General features: G+C 36.2%; 2 protein-coding genes and 1 long non-coding RNA gene across 8 annotated transcripts; 1 reads left to right on the forward strand and 2 right to left on the reverse strand.

Moving 5' to 3' along the window:
• Positions 1-1316: 1316 nt before the first annotated feature.
• LOC121260716 lies at positions 1317-2242 on the reverse strand. Its single transcript, XR_005939772.1, has 2 exons — positions 2033-2242; positions 1317-1933 (listed from the first exon to the last, which is right to left on the reverse strand). It is a non-coding gene; the product is annotated as an uncharacterized LOC121260716 (long non-coding RNA).
• Positions 2243-3020: 778 nt separating this feature from the next.
• LOC121259773 (protein DECREASED SIZE EXCLUSION LIMIT 1) lies at positions 3021-10929 on the reverse strand. Of its 6 annotated transcripts, none has more exons than XM_041161512.1 (14): positions 10809-10929; positions 10586-10729; positions 10408-10470; positions 10258-10329; positions 10117-10173; positions 9042-9247; positions 8584-8600; positions 8393-8486; positions 7491-7557; positions 6916-6998; positions 6747-6838; positions 6210-6316; positions 4074-4137; positions 3021-3235 (listed from the first exon to the last, which is right to left on the reverse strand). In XM_041161512.1, the coding sequence occupies exons 1-14, from the start codon at positions 10841-10843 to the stop codon at positions 3137-3139; spliced, it is 1200 nt and encodes a 399-aa protein (XP_041017446.1). In that variant the 5' UTR covers positions 10844-10929; the 3' UTR covers positions 3021-3136. The 6 variants fall into 6 exon arrangements, with proteins under 6 accessions (XP_041017446.1, XP_041017445.1, XP_041017443.1 ...); XM_041161511.1 differs by having other exon boundaries at positions 8584-8603; XM_041161509.1 differs by having other exon boundaries at positions 8584-8639.
• Positions 10930-14427: 3498 nt separating this feature from the next.
• On the forward strand, positions 14428-16293 carry LOC121260685 (V-type proton ATPase subunit c4). Its single transcript, XM_041162642.1, has 3 exons — positions 14428-14699; positions 14886-15171; positions 15895-16293. Exons 1-3 carry the CDS (start codon positions 14624-14626, stop codon positions 16025-16027), a joined length of 495 nt encoding a protein of 164 aa, XP_041018576.1. The 5' UTR covers positions 14428-14623; the 3' UTR covers positions 16028-16293.
• The last annotated feature ends 2681 nt before the right edge of the window (positions 16294-18974 follow it).

The following is an 18974-nucleotide window of genomic DNA, read 5'->3' on the forward strand; positions in this document are numbered from 1 at the left end:
CCGATTATTCATCGTCCTCTTCACTACTCTGATGGCACCATCCCCTGGCCAACCCCAAAACCTTCTCTCCATCTCATGGCTTCCACTTCCAGTTCTATCCCCTAAGAACCAACCTCATTCATGAAGGCCTCCAAGTACCCCGCATGTAGACAAGCCACGGCCTCTGAGTTTGAAGCACTTCTCCTTAACCATACTTGGGATTTAATCCCTTATTCCTCATCTCAACATCCTCGGGTGCAAATGGGTCCTCAAATCGAAACGGGGTGCCGATGCCACCCTCAAGCAACACAAGGCCCGCCTAGTTACGAAAGGGTTTCATCAATAAGTCGGGGTTGATTTCACGGAGACCTATAGTCCCGTCGTCAAACCTGTGACTATGCGCCTTCTCCTCTCTATTGTCGTCTCTTTTAGTTGGCCATTACATCAGTTGGATATTCAAAATGCTTTCCTGCATAATGACTTGGAGGAAGTTGTTTACATGCTTCAACTACCAAGGTTTGCAAATCTGGATTGCCCCACCCATATCTGCAAACGCGTAAGTCTCTTTACTGTCTAAAACAAGCCCCTTGGGCTTGGTTCTGAAAATTAAGTAATAAACTGTTGACTATTGGCTTTCATGCTTCTAAATTCGATTCATCGTTATTTATTTTTTTCAAAGCTTCTTATTCGGTTTATGTGTTATTATACATGGATGATATCATTGTTACTGGTTCTAGTTCAACACTTACATATGATTTTCTTACTGCTTTGCGTGCTACATTTCCGATTAAAGACCTAGGTTCATTGCACTATTTTTTATGCATCGAGATTCATAGAAATTCTCATGGTTTATTCATGTCTCAAACAAAATATGTCACTGATTTGCTTAGACGAACAAACATGCACAATTCAAAATCAGTGTCAACCCCCATGTCCACGCCTACCAAACTCATTGTCTTGGAGGGTTCTTCTTTTGAGAACCCTCAACTTTACCGTAGCATTGTTGGGAGTCTTTAGTATCTTTCCTTTACTCAACCCAACATTTCCTTTGCTGTTAATAAAATTTTCCAATTTATGCATTGTCCTAGGGTCAATCACTGGCAAGTGATTAAACGCATCCTTAGATACCTGCGTCTCACTTATCATTTCAGTTTGCATTTCTCAATTAAATCCTCTTTTACTCTATCTGCCTTTTTTTATGCTGACTAGGCTAGTTGCCTTGATGATCGCAAATCCACTGGTGGGTTTTTCGTGTATTTTGGTTCGCATCTGATATCTTGGGGATCTAAGAAGCAGCCTACTATCGCTAGATCCTCCACCTAGGCTGAATACAAAACTGTTGCTAATACCACTTATGAATTACTGTGGTTTCAATCCTTACTCAGTGAACTTGGTATTTTTTTGTCTGATCCACCTATACTTTGGTGTGATAATCTGGGTGTAACATATTTATTTGCAAATCCTGTCTTACATTCACGTACTAAGCATGTTAACCTTGATTAATGATTACCACTTTGTGCGAGAACATGTAGATGCCAAGGCACTTAAAGTTTCATTCATCTCAAGTAAAGATAAGCTTGCATACATCTTTACCAAGTCCCTTTCCACTGCTCGGTTTAATTTTCTTCAATTAAGCCTCACCATCTCTCTGGTGCTGCTTGACTCGCAGGGGCATATTATAGACAGAAAATTCACAAGGCATAGCTGCGGCAACAGATACTATCAAGACAAAAAATTCACGAGGCATAGCTACGGGCCACGGCAAAAGATTCCTCATGCAAGCAGGGGCATTGCACGACAGCGCTACCAGACCAGTAAATTCTGGAATCAGAATATTTCAACCACAAATGACAGAGCACCACGTGTCTCATCTCTGGAAACTTCTCCCATAACAGAATACATCACCATGCACGGTTTGATCAAGATTCTGTTTTCATCTTACTATTTGTGAAATCTGTATAAATATAGTCAAAGAATGAATGTACAGAAATATAGAGAAATAAAGGAATACGAATGAAAAAGTAAATTCTGTTTGTGGCATTTCCTTGAGCACCTTATGTGCAATATCTACTTTCTTCTTCTTCTTCGATAGCTTAGCTTCTTCAGTATCATTACTACTGTCGTTTCTTTCTTTGTTGTATACTGCTTTTGTTTTTGGCGTCCAGGGACAAGGGCGGCTGTGGCGGAGTGGCTGTCGCACAATGTCTCGCTTCTAATACTAATCAAGGAGAAATGATATTTGCAAGTCTGTAAGCGTCGCGTAATTTTTTTTTAAAAAAAATAGTAAATATGAGACTTACATTAAAAAAAAAAAAAGATTAACTTTTAATAATAAACTCCACTATTTTTCAAAAACTTTACGTGACGGTTGCACATGCTACGATTATATCTATTATTACTCAATCGTAAATCCTTGTCAAGGGTGATATACGACCAATGGACAAACAACAAAAAAAAAAATTGTGTGGTACACACTCATGACTCAACATAAATTTATATAAAAATCTTTCAACATTAATAATTAGTATAAAAACACATTTTTTGTAATTATAATACTGGAACTCCGACCAAAATAGTAAATTGGTTGGACAGTGAGAAATATGATAAGCATCGGTGTGGGAATTTCGTCGATTTGATTCCTCAATTCCACTTGACAAAAATAGACAAGCCACAAGCAAGGGGAAGTAGGCATTTTTAGAATCGTTTTCCCTAATGTTATTCCGTTCTCTCCTTATCCTAATTGATATTCAAGGGAATTAATGAATAAATCAAACAGTTTCAATTGAGTGCAATTTGATCATCATAATATATATATATATATATATAATGATATTTTCTGCCAAATAATTAAAGTTGAGACTTCCATAATCAAATAAAGGAAATATATCACTAAATTGAAGTTTGGGAAACAATATTGTCAATAACTAGGCCAGAACAAAGAAAAGACTTTCATTAACTCTCATGTATACGAGTAAAGAGAGTATCTCATAGTCATATCCCTTTGCATCAATTTGGTGCGAATAATATTTGATCCCATCACAGAAAATAAAATAAAAATATTTTAAGGATATGGAGAATGGACTCTTTGTATCCAACACATTGAACATGAAATGAGATCAGTGACTAAGAACCCTAGCTAGCAACTACCTGGCACCGTTCATGTTTTTGGAGGGTAAAGTTCCCAGAGCGCAACTGTCCTGTCTTCTGATGCAGAGGCCATTAACTTAGAATCAGACGAGTATGAAACAGTGTTGCACTGTTAAAAAAAATTAATAATAAAAATAAAGAAATAAATAATTGTGAAGCTGAGAAGAGAAGGGAGGATTACAGCAAGTAAAGAATTAAAGGCAAGATGAAGCTGAACACTTAAATATTCTACAGATTTTTAAGTAGTATAATGAAAATATAGAGAAGCCCATAGAGCATATAAAATTTTCCCTTCTTAATCCTTTTCTAAACAAGTATATAGCAAAGTGGGATGGCTTGTTTTGGCCTTGAGTTTTGAAGTGCGTCAAAATTAGCGCAAAAGTGAGTTCATAATTTTGGAACTGATCATGCCAGTCATTCTGAGAAGCTTGTAAGCCTTGTAGAACTTGTCAACTAGGAATAAATATTTGTGAAGAACAGACAAGTCCACATGAAAATGATGCTCAGCAACAAAAAATAGGCAATGGAAAATTCTATTTTCCAGATCTTCCATGAACCAATCAGTGTAACTGGAATAAAAAGTATGGTGGTTCAACTAAGGTTCCATTTGAAGTCTTAAACTGATATTAAAAAAAAAAAAATAGCACTGGAAACTTAAACATGCACCCAATAGGGTCTTAAACATAAGATCTCACCCTCCACCCCTAGTTTTATGAGAGAAGTGTCATTTAAGCTTAGAGCTCATTGGCCTCAATCTATAAAGACCATAATAAAAATCAGAAACATGCATTTCCCTGTTGAATATAAAGAAACAAAATACCAGCCACAACAACTAAATTCAACTTTTGATGTGAAAATTGAGAAGCTGAATATAAATAATTAAGAAGAGGGGGAAAAAAAGTATTTTAGCATCTGTCTCCAGCAATGCTAAACACAATATAACATACCGTAGCATGGTGATATTTCAATATTGCCAGAGCATTTCCTTTGTGGTAATTATATATCCTTACTCTGCCAGTGATTAAAAGAGACAACTTAAGAACAATACATTTCATAAGAAAACAAGATAATACGAGGGTATATCTTAGTGAATGATTTGCATACAATAAAAACACAAAGCCTCAAATTAATTGCAACATAAATGAAGATTATGAATACGAGACTTTTTTTTATGTTATTTAACTTCTCAATAATGAAACTGTTTCAGAGTGAAACCCTGCATGTCTGCTCAGAAAATCAGAAGATTTCCCAATAGGGAGACAAAAAAAGTTTGGGAGGAATCCCTTAAGGGACTCAGTTGAGGCAATCAGAGGACAAATTCGTTCATTATCAAAAGCATACAGATTTTAGACAGTATGATAAAATCGTCCAACCTTATAGAAATTCAGCTGAAATGACAAACACAATTCTTGTGGAATTTTCTGGGCCTTGAAATTTCATGCACAAGATATAGAAAAATTCTATTTATAAGCCTCATACACCACACACCACCCTTTTTGTGATTTTTTTAATTTTTTTCTCTTACCAAATGTGTGGTATATGGATGATGAGTAGAATAATTCAATTGTTTTAAGAAGAATAAAACCAAAAAATAAAATAAAATAAATTGTAGTGTGTGGTGTGTGGGGCTTATGAATGGCAATGCTCCAAGATAGAATATGAACAATTGTGGAAGGGAATTATTGACGCTAGATATGGTGTCGCTGGGGGTGGTTGGTGTTCCAACGAAGTGAGAGGGGGTTATGGTATGGGTTTATGGAAGTTTATAAGAAAAGGGTGGCCATGCTTTGCAAATCACATACGCTTTGTAGTTGGTGAGGGCAATCGAATCAGTTTCTGGAGGGACGTGTGGTGTGGAGATCGAGCATTGGAAAGGGCTTTTCCGGGCCTATATCGTATTGCAGTTAACAGGGAGGTTTCAGTGGCGGATGTGCGGCTACTTTCACATGGCTCGCATCAATGAAATATTCTTTTCATTACGAATTTTCATGATTGGGAATTACCTATTGTTTCAAACTTTTTCAGCCTACTATATTCCATGGGGACTCCTATAGCACAGCGAGATACATTGAAGTGGAGGTCTAATAATCACAAGATATGTACAATTAAGGCGTATTATAACATCTTGACATCACAAGAGCATACTCCATTCCCTTGGAAGAAGATTTGGAGGTCCCGTGCGCCTTTTAAAGTAGCTTTTTTTGTTTGGACTGCCGCTCTTGGGAAGATATTGACTACGGACAACTTGAGGAAGAGAGGATGTGTAGTAATGGATTGATGTTACATGTGTAAAAAGAATGGAGAATCTGTGGACCATCTCTTACTACATTGTGAGGTAACAAGGGTGTTGTGGGATAAGATCTTTCAAAGGGTTGATGTTGCTTGGGTTATGCCTATGAGGGTGGTGGATTTGTTGGGTTGTTGGAGAAAGTTGCAAGGCTGTCATCAAGTGGCAGCACTATGGAAGATAATTCCGTCGTGCATCATGTGGTGCATTTGGACGGAAAGGAATGCGCGTTGCTTTGAAGACAAGGAACGCACAATGGCCGAGATGAAGAATTTTTTGTTACACACTTTAATGTGCTGGTTTTCTGCTATTGTATTGCATGGGGACAATGTTCATGATTTTTTGTCTTTAATTTATCGCTCTTAGAATGTATTTAGGTGTTCTTCTGTATACTCCCTGTATACATAGGCTATGCCTCTTACATTCATATATATAATATTGATCTCTTACTTATAAAAAAAAAAAAAAAAAGATATAATATTAACAATTTCCCCTCCTGATATGCAAGCGTAAATGAAAATGAAAATGAAGACATTTGACAAGGGTAATCACTTCAGTGACCACAACTCTATGCAATAAATTATTTTTAACATCTTAGCTGTGTAGTCTGATAGCTCATAAGTCCCTAACGTTTAACCTTATAGTACTCTCTTGTATATGCCCCATCTACAAGAAGTATGCTTATTGTTTTCATCAATCAAATTCTTGGCTACTTATCAAAAAAAGTAACTGAAAACATGCAAGGATCGCAATGAACTTCTATTAATATTTTAAGATGGAAAATATAAGTTCTAACCTATGGTCCCAACCAGCTGTAGCAGCAATTTTCCCATCAGGTCGAATTGAGGTGCCTGATATACCAGGTCGTTCCAAACTAATTTCTTTCTTGACCACACAAGAACCCTGTTTATGGAAGGCAAAACACATGATCTTAGAAAAAATACACTTTATTTTTTATAAATAAATAAATACACAAAATTTATATGGATTAACATGATAATGGCCTCTGTAGAGACAAAACTCTACCTAGTGCTTGTGTGCGGTGGGGGTGGGTGGGTGTGTGTGTGTGTGTGTGTGTGTGTGTGTGTGTGTGTGAGAGAGAGAGAGAGAGAGAGAGCAATATAGTTAGCTGTTAAGCTAAATTAACTACTCATACCTGAAATTAGAATTTGTGAATGGTCGTGGCACAAAACAAATGTGTGGCATTATTAAGATCAAAATGGAAGCACATAACTCCATTTTCATCCCACCATTGTCAACATGCTCAAATGTGCCATGGCAGGAGATATAGCAAACTGAAAACAAGTACGATTTTATGATAAAATGTGTTTACCATGGAATGATCCAAACCATACATCACAATCTTGTTATCTGCAGCTCCTGAGATACCCCCTCTACATGACTCATCAATGGATATGCTTAGAACTGAACATAAAATACCAAATGGATCACAATTTGCTTTCAAAGGAAACACGAGAATGAATGAAGAGAGGGTCCCACACCTGGCTCTGAGTGGAACTTTATTGAAGTAACAGGAACTCCTGGGTTCCGTATATCCCACCAAAGCATGGAACCATCTTCATAACTGCCACATGAGCCAACGGAAAATTATGTTACGTAAATCACCCCATCCTCCCCTCCTCTCCTTATTTGACATTTAGAAGCTTTTTCCAATGACTGCAATAGGCGATCCTACAGAAATATCGTTGAATTCTATACACGTTCAAAGTGAAGATCCCACAGAACTAGATGGAGGAAATATGGTAAAAAGGTTTCCCAAAAGACAAAATTGGCCTGGCAGGGTTAAAGTAACACTGTAATTTGTCAACAGCAAATTGTAAAACAAGTCAGATCTTACAAAAAAAAGACCACAAGGTTGTACCAAGTAAATTATCATCAAGAGTTAAAATATGGCCTTATATGTGTTTACCGATATTGAAGTCGTCATCGACGTTTTAAACATACCACATATCATTTAGGAGTTATATCTGAATGTAGCAAACTTATAGAGTTGCTAAGCTGATAAGGTCCTTAGACCCATAATAGACGATGTGCAAGAAAGATAAGAGGGATATACCCAGCCAAGACATTTAAGGATCCCTGTGATTCAGTAGGTAAAAATGCTTGAACCGCCATGCACATCCCTTCCAAGCAATAATTGTTACATGTCAAAGTAAAGCATTAAAAGAAAGAGAAAATATTTTCTTCAATGAAAATAGAGGACCAGGTGATGCAGATCATGCATTAAGCCAATATTTAAAATGCATGAAAAAAATGGAAACTATACAAATACAAGAATAAGATATAATCATGTAAAAGAAATACTGAAAACTTAGAGAACAAGCAAGAAACAATACGTGAGCTGTCAAAAAGTTTAAAGAGGAACAACACTTGGAAACCATAAATACTGGTTGTACAAAATAGTTATCTAATAGTGATATGCTGCTAACTGTCAAGTACCACAGGAGAAACGTGATTAGTCTACTTGAGATCAATAAATCATGTAAACTATGTCACTTTGTAATTTTTCTTTTTGCTAAAGAAAAGATATAAAACTTATGACTATGTTACATCCAGTTTCATAACTTTCTACTTCAGTTGGCGTGCAGGTTAATTCCTCAGTAATGTCATCAGTTTCTAGCCCCAAGATGCCGATAGTTTGAAGAAAATCAGTAAAAAGACTAATAAAAAAATGGTCTATATATATCTTCATGTCTTCTGCATGCATGTGAAACACAACCACAATGGATTTGTCATATTCAGATTAAGATATTCTGAAGTATTTGTCCAATAATTTTTTTTTATAAGTAAGAAATTTATTGAAACCACGTAATTACGCAAATATGGTGAAAGGAGATATATGGTGACACTGTCCAGAATAGTTGAATATAACTATGTCAAGAAAGAGCTTACCCAAGTAATAGCATTATTAATAATACCATAAGCTAAGAGACATATAAGTTCATCTAAAATACAGACCTCTCTCACTGGTAGAAATGTTAGGGGAGCCACCAACTGAACTTTGAGGGAGTTGAACAAGCCTTTCCGCAGTATTGAGATCCCAAACTTCGACCTGTGGATTGCATAAAATTAAAAAGTGATAGGCACACAAAACTATTATGTATGTAAAGATAAATAGGAAAGGAAATTATTAAAAGTTGCATATTGACCTCATGTGATTGCTCTCCTGCTATAGCCACATAGTTTGATCCTTCAGCATGTGTATCTTCTGATTAAAAATAAACTTAATAATGCATAATCTAATTACAATAAAATCTGGGACCAATAAACACCAAAAAGAGTGTAGAACCACCAAAATACACAATGACAGATGAGGTGGACTGATAAAAAGTAGAAGATACAACTGTGCTTCTATATAATTAACTGACCATGTATGGATAAATTTATTAAGTAGTTCAGCATAATACATAAAAGAGAACACATGCTGCATATTTAGTCGGAAATGATATCAGACATTCAAGAATTGAATCTGGATAATTATCCAAAAGAATATCAGACTACATTCCAGTTCCAGAAAACTTATAAGCGCGATCAGTTTTTATAGGTTCCTTTGATCAGAAAAACCATAAATTAGATGGAAAAAAAAAATCTGTCAATTTGAGCAAACCTCTAACAACATTGGAACACTCTGTTAGACCTCTTTCAGCCTTTTCCTTGCTATCATCCAGACTTTCTAAGTCAAAGGTTCCCCTAAACTCTGTCTCGTCATGATAACTATGCCCTTCAGCTTGCAGTGCATGAGCAGAAGGCTTCTTCACCAGGGAAAGCTTGCAAAAGTGATAAGTGTTTGTCTTGATTGTAACAGAAGGATTCCTACCAAGAATAGAAACAGTATTTTAATAGTCTCAGCATACTGTTAAGCTGAGAAATAACTAACACCAACCAAAAAATGCAAACAAAAAAGGTCATAGCTAATACTAAGGACTAATCTTGTGGGGAAAGGTAAATAACAAATGGGAAGAATGGGGAAAGATTCCTCATGCCTATAGGAAGATTGATGAGACAAATGCCACGGTGAAGCTCAACATGCCAGCCACTCCATGAAACTCATGCATTATATTTCTGAGACCAGAGCTCAACCCAGTTCTTTATGATCTATCCTTTGAGACAATAAGGGCGGTAAATGGAATAAAGGAAATATATTGAATGGAAAACATAAAATAGACAAGGTGATCGGGTTTACCAATGACAACACATGCTCGTAAAAATTTTTGTAGCCGTATCTATCATTGAAAATTACATTTTTTTTTTTTTTGGAAAAGAGCCAGTGCAATAATCAGTGAAAATTATTGTTTCAACTCAGGTCTTTCGGATAAGCATAAGTGATGAATAAGTTTCCGTCCCTTCCAGGGAAAAGATGACTGCTCCTTCCATCCAACTCCTTTTCTAAATAATTAGCGACTAAACCTAGCACTGCACAAGATGGGTTCTTCACATGCTCTTGCAAGAAACCATTTTGCCTAATGGCCTGACATGCCACGAAGCACCTTGTCCAGTGCATCTGAACACGTTAATTGTTAACTTGTTTGAGGCCTAACAGTTGCTTTATCCACTTCACCCACCAGAGTCCATTCTAGCCCTACACTCTTGGTAATGCAGATGCACAAACTATCCTTATAAATCTCTATTTTGCCATATTTTGCATCATATTTCACTCAAAATAATTAGAAGTAGTTGTGCACCTGGACAGCCCTCCGTCTTCAATATCCCAACATTTGACGGTTCCGTCCCTGCCCTGGCTACATGCATCAGAACACATATAACACAACCATTAGTGCACAACACTACTTAAATAATACCCAATAGTAAACAGCGCAAAGCACCTGATAACTTTGTTGGCTCCAATCAAAGGACTACTAGCAACGCAAATAATCCCGTGAGCAGCACTATGCAGACTGCGATTGACCATAATAAAATCTCAACAAACTAATTGTCAAGAAATGAAGATAGATGTGCTGAATTAACATGACTACCATGCAGATGATACTGTTCGATGCTGGACCGTGTCCCATATCCGCAACTCGCCATCCGCAGAGCTGCCGAAAAATAAAAACTTTATTTAAAAAAACATGGATTCTGAAATTGAGATGTCCAAGATTTTACACGGTGGTACACACACTATTACTAACGTATAAGTACGAGGAAACATACCCAGTGAAGAGTAAAGGTCTAGAAGGGTGAAAGGAAGCGTCCATGACAGAAGCTCGATGGCCCCTGAGCACCGCCACAGGATCAGGCGTCGGCCTCTTGCTCATTCCCTCTCTTATCAAATTCCGAGTTCCTTTGCCGCGGAAACTTGAAGAGCAGAGTTCATTCGGCAATCAAGAACAGGGAGAAGAGAGCGAAAGAATACAGTTTTGTTTTCCACGTTTACCTTAAAATATGTTGCAATTTGGCAATGATAGCCATAAATGTGTAATTTGTCCGCGACGTCTATTAGCCCTAAACCGGCGCACCAAAACGCCAAAATAAAAAGAAATATTAATTTTTGGGCCGTTGGGTTATGGGCCTTTGGGGTTAATAAACTAGCGCACCAAAATGCCAATAAAAGAAAAAAGTCATTTTTTCATGTAGAAAAAATGTACTTCTCGTCCTTATGCTATATACTTATTTTTATTTTTTATCTTTTTAGTTTTTCTCTCAATAAATATGGTATAAAGATAATGAATATAAGAACTCTTTCATTTTAGATAAAAAAGATTAAGAGAAATGATATTTACAGTCATAAAGTATCATAAATATCGTTTATTTTTTAAAATAAATAAATAAATAAATATAAAATGTACATATAAAAATTAATTTTTTTTATAGTGAAGCCACTCTTTTTCTAAAAGAGCACGTGGCGTAAACCAACCTATAATTATATTTAATATTACTCTAATATTACTCGGAATGAAAATGCTCAGTTATCCACCAAATCTACCCGATGCAATTTTTTAAACAAAAATTCTATTTGCACACGGGAGGGATACCGTCCGCGTACTCGTGGTTCCACATCAGCTTAAGTGAAACGGTGCGTTCGGCGTTTAATTTCTGAGAAAACTAAGGTAAAGTAAAAAAAAAAATTCTTATGCAAAACTGAAAAGTTAATGTATTAGACTGAACTGAGAGATTGATACTGCTTTATTGGTTTTATCCCCTTTCCTTTTCCCATAGTTTCCCTAGAAACCAAATAGAAATAAACGAAATGAAAACAAAAACGAAGAGACTGACCTTACGCTGGTTATACCAAACTCAGTTCCAGACAACAACACAAAACCCACTTCCAGTCCAAAACTACAAACACAAACCAGCTTCAAAAATTCAAACTTTGAGGGCCAAAGTGAAACCCAAGTAGTGAAGGCGTCCAACAAACATAGCTGTACATAAATAGGCCACTCTTTTGGAAGTGAACAACGTGGTTTGGTATAAGATTTTGACTAAACCAAGGAAAACGACAACTTTAAATTTCACCTGTAGGCTATAGGATGTGGAACAAAAAAGGCAAAGACTTGCAGAGAGAGGAGAGGCAAAAGTGAAGAGGGACAGCCGACACGCATCAAGGTGAGCACGTCGGTACAGGTAGGGAATCCGGAGAATTTCGATTTTTAATAAGAGAGCAAAAAGTTGCCCCTTTTGGGAAGCTTGCTGTGTTCCGTGCGGGGTTCCATGCCCGTGTACCTTGCTGAGGTGAAACCGAGGAATTTAATCGGGTGAGGGAAAACAAAGGAGGAGGTGGGTTTCTGGGTTTCGGAACAAACCATAGATGGAGAATGACGAACCCACAGGAAAAATGGTTTCTGGGTTTCAAAACAAACGATAGATGGAGAACGATGAACCCGCAGGAATTTCTGGGTTTCTGGTTTGTTTTTGTTCTGGTTTCTGAAATCTAATATCAGAAATCAATTTGGCGCTCTGAAATCAGCTCATTTCCCCCTCTTTTTTTTTTTTAATATAATATAAAGCTAACGTGGCTAATGCCACATCAGTGATTCTGCAACGGGTACCCGAGGACGGGTACCTGTAGCAGAATTGTTTTTTAAAAATGTTAAAAAGGTACATACTAGTTATAACTTTTTTCAACATTAAAAAGATAAAATACACGGGACACTTTTGGAAAACACGTTTGAAGGACAACTTAACATCACTCTTATATTATTATTATTTTAAAATAAAATAAAAAATAATTTATACAAACTTAGAGTGCAAGTTATAGATCCATTGTAAAACATTTGGCCCGCACAAAAAAAAAAAAAAAAAAAAATATTTACGATGAGTCCCAATTTTTCTTCAAATTGTTTACACGAAACTATGGCATTACGTTTTTCAGAATTGCCCCTGTTTCCCAACATTTTCCAACCTTTCAAACACTAGTGGCTTGCGCCACATTACGGTGTGCCATGCCCCGCAGTTTGCATCAATAATTTTTCGCTTAATTATTGTTAAGATAATACTGTGTATATTGTATAAGAAAAATGATAATTGTGATATTTGCACACTCTGCGACTACACGTAGTATTACTCATTATGTAATTTATAGTGTATAAGTCCTGTACGATCCATTTAGAAAAGAGTGGAAGTCACAAGAATCATTTTCCTTATTGAGTAATACTACATTTACCTAAGATTTGTCCTGAATTGGTATTTCGAAATGTACATTTCATTTTTTTATTTTTATTTTCTTTTTTATAATATATTTTTAATCATCATAAATATTTATAAAATAAAAAATAAAAAATTCACAATATTATTAAAAAAATATTTTCTTAATCACTTAAAAAAAAAAAAAAAAAAGGTTTCGGGACACACGACCTTTAGCATTTCTGTTCCTTATTTTCGTTATTATTTGTTCACTCCTTGCGGCATGGTTTACAAAGCCGACCTCCGACCTGCACAATCCAACGAACATGACGCTAACGCGTGCGCATCTCACTACCTTTGATGAATCCACTAGTACCACTATAGCCAAAGCTTCAAGATGCCAAGGCCCAACCCCAATCTCTCTCGTTAAGTTGTTAGATTTCCTTAGAGCTTTATCTGAGGAGTAATATTATATACAAATTTTAAATAAATAAATCTCATATACGTCATTTGTAAAAAAACAAAATAATCATTTTTTTTTGTTATGTTTTTTTAAAGTGATATATATTTTTTTACAAAATCTCATGTGAAATTTGTCTATTTAAAAATTGTACAAATCATTTATCTTTCTTTTATTAATGTCCATTGAATGTATAGATTGTAATAGAGAGAATCTTCAAATTGATATCACTATCTTTCCCACCAGCTCGTGCCATTGCTATCAATCTTGTGCGTGGCTGATCATATGATCAACCAATCCATAGCATTGTTAACAATGCTTCGTTTATGAATGCATTGTATGGTTTATCAACTTGAAACGTGCAATATTCGACAGTTACCTTTTATGAAAAATAACATTTGTAAGTCTTTCAATCATTATCTTTTTATTATCTCCTACAACGATTGATGGGTAAATGAAAAGAAATTTAATTCTCTTATAATTTGACGTCAAATTAAAGATGGTGATTAAAGAAAACTACTGCCTGCTGGGACTTGGAAATATTGGAGACATGGGGCCAGCATTGTTCATGTTCTGCCCGGATTTTGATGGTCTTGTATATTATTTATAAGAAAAAATCTATTCATCATCTCAATTCCGATCATCCTCTCATCATTCCATGATGTGGCATTAGATGATAAGTTTACAAGTAAAATATAATAAATAATTTTCAATCATCTAATGTCACATCAAAAAATGATAGAAAGATGATGAAAGTTGAGATAATGAGTAGCATTACTCTATTTATAAAGCGATAACAAGAAAAATAAAAACAAATAAAATAAAAAGGCATAAAGCCCAACGGTATGGATATATTTGATTTCATCGAGTCTTACGGGCCCTTCTACAGATAGTGGACTAAAGTGAGATTCAAAGCCCAAATAGTATTAGTCCTAGACTCTTGACAGACGAGGGTGTTTCTGTAATTATGTACTACATTTGGCTGAGATTGGAGCAGGGTCACGTTCGCTGTTCGCATGAGGGAGGGCCGTATATGAACCACAGAACAGAAGCATCAAGAGCCAAACTTTCTCTCTCCGCTCAGAGAAATCCAATAGAATAGTAATAAAGAAATTATCTTCTCAGATCGGATATTTTTCTTTGAAGAAATTCAATTTAGTTAAAGCGAAATGTCGGGTTTCAGCGGCGATGAAACCGCTCCTTTCTTTGGCTTCCTCGGCGCTGCAGCCGCCCTCGTATTTTCCTGTAAGCAAACCATATGTCTATGATATTATTTGATATTATTATTATTATTTGTTATTATTCTCCTGTTTTTGTGCAATTCCATGATCACTTTTCGGGTATGGATCTAGGGTTCGGTTGACGTGGATCTAGGTTTTCAAATCAGTGATGTGGATTTGGGGTTTTGATCGGGTGCTTGCAATTTTTCAGGTATGGGAGCTGCTTACGGAACGGCGAAGAGCGGGGTAGGTGTGGCGTCGATGGGTGTTATGAGGCCGGAGCTGGTGATGAAGTCGATCGTGCCGGTGGTCATGGCTGGTGTTTTGGGTATATACGGTCTCATCATTGCAGTCATCATCAGCACCGGGATTAACCCTAAGGCCAAATCCTATTACCTCTTCGATGGCTACGCACATCTTTCATCTGGTCTCGCTTGCGGCCTCGCTGGCCTGTCTGCCGGTATGGCTATTGGAATCGTCGGTGACGCCGGTGTTAGGTATTTATCTTCCATTTCTAACATATATGTGGTTGTTTTTACATATGTTATTAATTTTCCCGTTAATTGTGGATTTGCCTGAATTGGTAGATTGGATTGAATGATTGCATAGGATTACGGATATATATTTTTGCTGGTAGTTTGGGGGCAAATAGCGAAGATGCGAATTTTGGGTTAGTGGCTTTGTAAGTTGATTTGGATCCATCTTACCAACAATGGAGATCATTTTAGTTCCGAAATGGAAAATTGATTGGATATGAATTGGATTTGTGTATCGGTAACATGTAGAAACGTGTTCCAAACCCTAAATTGCCTGAGATTCTTGTTTTCTGGTAGTACTGATTTTGATTTGAGCTAAAATGTGGATATGGGTGGTGGTGAAATCTTTCTACTCTTGGGGTATAACGTTTAGATGGATGGCATAAGTGATGTAGCTGGCCTCTTCAAACTTAAAAGGAAAAGAAGAACCTAATAGAGGATCTAAGGTAGTAGTGGTCCATCTGGGTTGGAATATTTGGGAATGGTTATCATGGCCTACTCACTTCTGTTGAATAACCATATACTTTTATTTGCCTGGGAAGTAATCAGCAACAGCCAAAGCTTTTGTCGTAAGGTGTCACTGAATATTTCAATATACTCCTAATGCACATATTATCTGTTACATTAGAAATTAGAATGCCTTGTTTTTGAATGTTCTCTTAATGCAACCATGGTATTTTACAGAGCAAATGCACAACAGCCAAAGCTTTTTGTTGGGATGATCCTTATTCTAATTTTTGCTGAAGCACTCGCCCTATATGGTCTCATCGTCGGCATCATCCTCTCCTCCCGAGCTGGTCAGTCAAGAGCTGAATGAATGTGCACATTCTTCTGTTGTATGCTTGTGTGGTTTGTTTCCATCAAGCGATAAGTGTTTTTTACTACAGACTCTTGTTGGTGAGGGAGGGGAGGGGGGTTGTCTTAGCATCTGTCAGGGAGTTGCATACTATGGTGCTAGGATGTAGAATTAGAAATTAGTTTGTCCTCTTATAAGTTTACTACTTCATCTATGTGATTGTGCATTATCCGGATTTAATTAAACTTGTCGAATTTAATTAAACTTGTCTAGAGATATTGACTTTATCCTTCTACAAAGGATTTGTACTCATCTTGTCCATTTATATTCAATTTTTTGGTGCCGAATATGGTGAAATTTAGCCAAAACCTTCGTGCATGTCTAGTGTATTGATCCGAGCTCTTCAAATGATAGTAGATATTGCCACCTTTCAATGTTGAGAAGCTTTACATTCTACATTTTTGGATCCAATTTAAATCCAAAGCGAAAAAATTATGTCCATGCTCAGCTTTCACGGCTCAAAAAAATTGCCATCGTATCTCCCAAAATCCCATCTACCCAAACATAACCCGGAACCCATCTTCTGCCGGCATGATCATGTTATAAGCTTTAATGCCCGACTTCCTCGTCGTTACATTCTTCCAGGTTATGTATGGGTATGGCCTATGGGATCTGGGGAGATATGATGGAAGCGGGATTCTGGGTTTTGTTTTGGGGGAGGGAAAGTGGGAGAGAAAATGTTGGGTAGATGGAGAGAACGTTTAATTGAAATATAATATTTTCTCAATATTACGTACTTGAAATTAGATCACCCCCCGAAAACTTTTCATCTCTGCGAAAAAAGATTGTAATAGAGAGAAATGGTTGGAATTACTTGTGGAAGGGTGTTAAAGCTATACCTGTGTGCTTATGTAAACAATATTTGAATAATTGGTATCATGTGATAAATCTTTAGTACAATACTCGGGAATTACACAATAAATTTTTCGAGAAATGCTATTCATCATTTCATGCTATACACTTTATATATTAAAAAATATATATTTTTTATTTATTTTATTCTTGTTAAAGTAGTTGAGATGTTATCCTTATTATTTATACACCGTATACTTGTTATGGAAAAAAAATAAAAGAGGTGTGATGTGTGGTGTAATGATGATAAGTATAATTTTTTAAATTTTCCATAGCGAAAGGAGAAACAGATGGGTAAGTTGTGCAACCCGGTGGATCTAACGTCGACATGGATTCCACTTCCTTGCATCTTAAGGAAGGTTTGGATAGTGAGTTGAGATGAAAATAGAAAGCTGAATAAAATATTGTTAGAATATTATTTTTTAATATTATTATTGTTTTGAGATTTGAAAAAGTTGAATTGCTTATTAGATTTTATATTGGAATTTGAAAGAGAAAACCTGGAGACCAGCCCGTCTGTTGTTAGAAGAAAACCAGCCCTCCAATAGAAGCTCACTAGGTAAGCATTTTATCACCATTACCATGCATTTGCCTACACCCCAACAACAACTCGTATCTCGCTTTCTTCCTATTCGAACCCAAACCCATCCTCACCCCACTTCATCCCAACCCAAACTCAACGGCACCCCACTTATCTCCGACGGTAGAGAACACGTCAACTGCCTCTCGAAGGAGCTCGAGCTCGACGGCATAGAACACGACTGGAATGAAACAAACTCCTTTGTATTTCTCCTTCAACATGACATGCATCCAGACGCTAATCTTCAACGTTCATGAAAATTACAAAAACTTGCTAGTGTTGAGAACTTATAGTTGGCCTTGACAATTTGCCTATCCAATTAATGAAATTAAGATTTCAGAACCCTGTGGCAATATGATTGGTTCGACTTTCAAAATACAAATTCTTAGAGAATGGGTGCTTCAAGCCCAAACCTAGGTGCAAGGGTGTTAATGCTTCACAACTGTTTATGTTTTTTTAGTTGGTCGAATTTGAGAACCAGATCAGTGGGTGTAGAAAAGTGAGCACCATCTTCCCAACAATCCTGAAATTTTATAAATTACAAAGCGAAAAAAAAATAGAGTTGAAAAATATGAAAATGTTCAGCATCAAGATCCAATTGATTCTTGAGCATGGAAAGAATTTTAAAGGTCAAGGAGAATTAAATATCATCTAAAAATTTGAGATTGAGGAAGTGAGCAAGAACTTTCAAGTTGCTTCGTATGTACAAATGTTTTCAAATCTTATGTACTCATATTGCTAAATACTTCTAATCGTGGTGGCGGAGACGACCGATTTCAATAGTGAACCGTAATGGAGCTATATGTGCAGTGGGGAAGGATTGGGGAAGAGTTTTGGTGGGGAAGAAGGTGGGTTTCGAATGGGTGCTATTTTGCTATTAAAGGATTTAATCACCAGCAGACTAGTATATTGTGCTAATCTCCTTTTTCTTACGTGGACCCACTTGGTTGGAGGGCTGTTTTTCGCCCAAAAACAACTGGGCTGTCCCAAAGCGGCTGTGAATTTGAAAAGGTTGTAATAATTATATTAGATGAGTTGAAATGAATTGGGGAAACTTTTGTATCCAAACTAGGCCTAGTGGGCTTCTGGAGAGTCCAATGTAGCTCCTTACTAATTAGAGGTGCAACTGTAACACCCCATATTTTAGTGTATTTTTATTGAAGTATTATTTTTATTTTATTCAAAAATTATTCTCTTGTTTTAAAATTATTGGATTTTAATTGGATTTTTTTTAGGATTTTTTTAATTGGTGAAAATTAATTTTTATGTGCTTTCTTAATATTTATTTATTGTTGTGCATTTAAATTGTTTTTCATATTTAATTAATTACTGTGGGATTTAATTATTTCAATTTGACTTTACCATTACGTTTAAATTATTTTATTTAACTTGAGGTTTTGAAATCATTTCCGTTAGATCATTTTTGTGACCCAAGTTATGAGGATTGGACCTCATTTATTTTCCCTCCATTTTTCT

Source organism: Juglans microcarpa x Juglans regia, chromosome 4D (assembly GCF_004785595.1).
Source record: "Juglans microcarpa x Juglans regia isolate MS1-56 chromosome 4D, Jm3101_v1.0, whole genome shotgun sequence".
NCBI classification, from domain to species: domain Eukaryota; kingdom Viridiplantae; phylum Streptophyta; class Magnoliopsida; order Fagales; family Juglandaceae; genus Juglans; species Juglans microcarpa x Juglans regia.